Raw genomic sequence first — 4796 nt, forward strand, 5'->3', positions numbered from 1 at the left:
GGGAGGGTAACAAGGGAAAGTGTTCAGTGCAGATCAGTGAGTAAGCACAAGCCCGCCCGTGCTTACCTCACTCCCGGTGACTAAGCACAAGCCTCCCCGTGCTTACCTCGCTCCTGGGGACTAAGCACAAGCCCGCCTTGTTTCAGACACCTAATCGTTCAGCCTGTCCACCCATATATCCACCCTTATATCCATGGTTGCCTTCACTGTCAACACAGTACTATATGTGCAAAAGGGTTCATCTTTATTGTCTGTACCTCCCGATGTCTTTCTCATCCTCAATGCTGCCATATTGTTCACTCACATTTGGTACATTGCCCTTCTCTTCACCCAAATCAATACTTATCTCTAGCTATCTAACAGTGTGCCCTCTCCTCCCCTCCTATCCCTGGTAATCAACAAAGAAAATTTCCTTCCATATGTAAACCTTGCCTTGACTTTTTATAATAACAGACTAATACAATATTTGTCCTTCTGTAATTGACTTATTTCACTCAGCATAATGTCCTCCAAGTTCATCCACATTATGCAGTATTTTGCAGATTCTGTGTTATCCTTTAGGGTTGCATAATATTCCATTGTATGTATGTCCCATAGTTTGGTTTTCCATTCCTCAGTTGATAGACACCTAGGTTGTTTCCATCTTTTGGCTATTGTAAATAGTGCTGCGATGAATATGGGTGTGTTTATATCTGTTCTTGTCCTGGCTCTCACTTCTTTAGGATATATACTTAGTAATGGAATGGCTAGGTCAAATGGTATTTCTAATTTCAACTTTTTAAGGAATCATTATACTGCTTTCCACAGTGGTTGTGTCATTTTACAGTCCCACCAGCAGTGTTTGAGAGTTCCAATCTCTCCTCATCCTTGCCAGCATTTGTTATTTTCTGTTTGTTGAACTTTGCTACTAGTGCTGGGGCAAGATAGTATCTCGTTGTTTTCATTTGCATCTCTCTAATAGCTAATGATTGTGAGCATTTCTTCACGCCTGAATATCCTCTTTGGTGAAGTGTCTGTTCATGTCTTCTGCCCAGTTTTTAATTGGATTATTTGCAATTTGACAACTTTTAAGTTTGTTTTGTTTGTCCTTCCTGGGTGTCTTTTTCTTTTTTTTTTTTTTGCAAATACATGCATATATACAAGCATACACACATACACGTTTACACACACACTTTGGTTTAAAGTAATTGTTGATCATTTGGTGCACATACATACTCTTATTCTTTACTTTTCCTTCTTTACTTGATCAGAAAATAGACTGTTAAATTTTGGAGCTTTTTCCATATTCGTACATGGTTATCCTCATTTTTTTATAGCTGCCTACTCTTCCATTAGTCCCCATTGCTGGATTTGATTAGTTACTAATCTATTGTTATTACATATATTGCCACAGTGAATAACCTTGTATATTTTTGTTCTGTAGATAGATTTCTAGAAGCAGGATTACTTGGACAGAATTTATGTGCTTCTCTAATTTTAGTAGTTGCTGAATTCCTCTCCCTCATGATTGTACACTTTTTACCCTTACTAACAATGTTAAGAGAATGTCTTTCTCCTAAAGTATGTTGTCTGATTTTTGGATTTTTGCTAGTCTGGTGGCTGAAAAGTAGTGTCTCATATAGTCTTAATTTATATATTTCTTATTAGTGAGGATGAACAGCCTTTTATATATTTAGGGTCATGTATATTTATTTTTCTGTAAATTATATCTGTTACAACTTTTTCCCAGTGGATTATATTGGTCTTATTTTTTTCCTCTTCATAATTCTGTTCCTACGAAGTGCTATATATTTAAAGAGATTAGCTCTTTGTGATATAAGTTCAAATATTTTCTTTCCTGTTTGTCACTTGTCTTTGTGGTGTGTGTGCCATATAGAATTTTATTGTTTATGTAGTTTATCAGTTTTTTTCTCACATGACTTCTGGACGTTAATTAAAATGGCCTTCCTCACTTTAAGGCAATAAAGGAATTCACCCATGTTTCCTTCTAGAAGTGTTACAGTGGTTTTATTTTATCATTTTGTGTAGTTAATCATGTTGTGTAGTTATTTAAGCCTCTTGATACCTCTTGTCAAATTACTTTTTGGAAGAGTTTTCTACTTTTTTTGATTATGAATAAAAGCTCTTGTTTATCACCCCTTCCAGTATTTGTATTATAATTTTACACAGACAAATAATATTCCCAAGTCTTCTTTGTGCTTGAATTTTTCTTTTCTTTTTTTTCCTGAAAAAAAAAACCACCTGAACAACCACCACGGTGGGAAAAATCATGGGTGGAAGACTTAGAATAGGAGTCTCAGAAGAGGCATACCAAGCCTTTTCGGGAGTCTGATGGCAAGAGATTAGATTATTGCCAGGACTGTGGAAGGTGACACACACTCAAAACAGTGCAGTTGGCTACTGTCTTTGAGCAGGGCACCATTGTTTCTGACTCCGCTGGTCCACAGATTGTTTCCTAAGAGGGAGATTAAGTTTCTAGCGGGGCATCAACCTGTAATTTTTCCTATTCTAGTCATTGTTCCAGTTCACCCACATCCTACAAATTCTTTTGTTTTCTCTTTGTTATGATTTGGATAAATGTTTACATAGCAAATTGGTTTTTCATTCAGTAGTTAGTACACATTTTGATTCATGACATTGATTGCAATCCCCATAATGTAACAGCACTCTTCTCACTTCTTCCTTCTTTCTGAGCTTTATCCCTGGGCAGGTGTTACCCTTTTGATCTCATATTGTTGTTCTAAGGAATATGTACCTCCCTATAAGCCTGTGTATTGTTTGGGTTGAATGTTGAGCTACAGGGGTGAGTTTGGTTCCAAGCCTGAAGGATGTCTAAAGGTCTTTTTATTATGACTTTGAGTTTTGTTTAACATTTTTCTCCCACTCTACCTCAGATCTTCTATTCCAGTATGATCCCTTTCAGAGCAGTGGTAGTTAGGCATCATCTAATTCTTTTGGTCTCAAGATTATAGAGGCTGAGGTTCACGTGGTCCATTAGTCCTTTGGACTAATGGTTTCCAGGCATATTTACTTTTCTTCACTCTTCTTTGCTCTGGATGGGTCAAGACCAGTAGTTGCACTTTAGATGGCCACTCACAAGCTTTTTATTATTATTATTATTATTTATTGTGATTTGGGTGAAGATTTACAGAGCAAATTCCCACTTCCTCCCCATAGTTACCTCTTCCCAGTGTCCATCCCTCCATACTCTCCTGCCCCCTGAGCTGTCTCCCTTTGCATAAGCAGCCCTTCCTTCTCCCATGATTGTTCTCTTCAGGGCCTGTGTCTACTTGAGGTATATGTTTAACTCACATGCCTGTACTTTGTTTGCCTGGAAACCACAGGTGTGTGTTCAATTCCAGACCTGGAGGGCAGCTAGGGGCCATAGTCTCAGTGGTTCCATCAGGCTCTATTGGACCAGCAAACCTGGTCCCCACCATCTTTTTCTTTTCTTCCTCCAGATGATTCTGAGTTTTGTTCCACATTGTTCTCCCTCTCTATCCAGGATCTCCTACATCCCTTCCAAGTGGATGACAGCACTCACAAGCTTTTAAGACCCCACTTGCTACTTACCAAAGTAGGATGTGGTTGGTTTTTTTATCTGTAAAATGGGGGTATCTACCCCTGTTTTTGGTTTGTTTAAATGGTAGAACTGAGAGATACAAAGACCTGATGTGTTATATAAGGAGTTATTTTTATTTTATAATACCTCGCACAATGGGATATTTATAGACACTCAATACATAGTTGATTATAGACAAAGACTTGTATATTGGTTTTATTGCATATTTTAGTCTCCTTAAACCCTTGTTGATTACTGATAATATCTCTTTCTTTCCTCAGTTTGTAGAAGACTATGAACCTACCAAAGCTGACAGTTACAGAAAAAAAGTGGTTCTTGATGGTGAAGAAGTCCAGATAGATATTCTAGACACAGCTGGGCAGGAAGACTATGCAGCCATTCGAGACAACTACTTTCGCAGTGGGGAAGGCTTTCTCTTAGTATTCTCAATCACAGAGCATGAGTCCTTTGCAGCAACTGCTGAATTCAGGTATGTTTTAAATGAAATAGCCGATTCCTCCAACTTAGGGAGCTCTGGTGGCATTGACTGCTAACCAGAAGGCTGGCAGTTCAAACCCACCAGCCATTCTTTGGAAGAAAGATTGGGCAATCTGCTGCCATAGTGATACTGTGTCAGAAACCCAAGAAGGGGAGGGGTTACTGTAAGTTGGATCCGACTTGATGGCAGTGAGTTTGTAGGGGCTTTTCACTTTCTTTCATACATCTTAGAATTTGAGGTTACTACCACTGAGTATAGTAGTAGAGGGCTGAGCTTATTATTAGGAAGAATTCTGTTTAAAGAATTCCTTATGGCTTTCCACATCTTTCTTATTTATGTATGTATGTATGTATGTATGTGAAGATTTACAGAGCAAATTCACTTTCCATATAGCAGTTCACATATACTTTGTCTCATGTCACTGACCACAGTTTACCACAATGCAACAGCTTCCCTCCCACTTCCTCCCCATAGTTACCTCTTCCCAGTGACCATCGCTCCATACTCTCCTGTGCCCTGAGCTGTCTCCCTGTACATAAGCAGCCATTCCTTCTCCCATGATTGTTCTCTCCAGGGCGTGTGTGTACTTGAGATAAATGTTTAACTCACATGCCTGTACATTGTTTGGCTGGAAACCACAGGTGCAGGTTCAATTCCAGACCTGAAGGGCAGCTAGGGGCCATAGTCTCAGTGGTTCCACCAGGCTCTTTTGGACCAGCAAACCTGGTCCTCACC

At 39.1% G+C, this 4796-nt stretch overlaps 1 protein-coding gene across 1 annotated transcript in view; it reads left to right on the top strand.

Moving 5' to 3' along the window:
- Positions 1-4796, top strand: part of RALB (RAS like proto-oncogene B) — a 50279-nt gene that overhangs the window by 28740 nt on the left and 16743 nt on the right. Inside the window, exon 2 of the mRNA XM_007937798.2 lies at positions 3844-4052. Within this exon, the coding sequence (XP_007935989.1) occupies positions 3844-4052 (209 nt within the window). The remainder of the gene's footprint in view (positions 1-3843; positions 4053-4796) is intronic.

This window comes from Orycteropus afer, unplaced genomic scaffold (assembly GCF_000298275.1).
Source record: "Orycteropus afer afer isolate SDZICR_OR568_19922 unplaced genomic scaffold, OryAfe1.0 scaffold00004, whole genome shotgun sequence".
In the NCBI taxonomy this organism is placed as follows: domain Eukaryota; kingdom Metazoa; phylum Chordata; class Mammalia; order Tubulidentata; family Orycteropodidae; genus Orycteropus; species Orycteropus afer.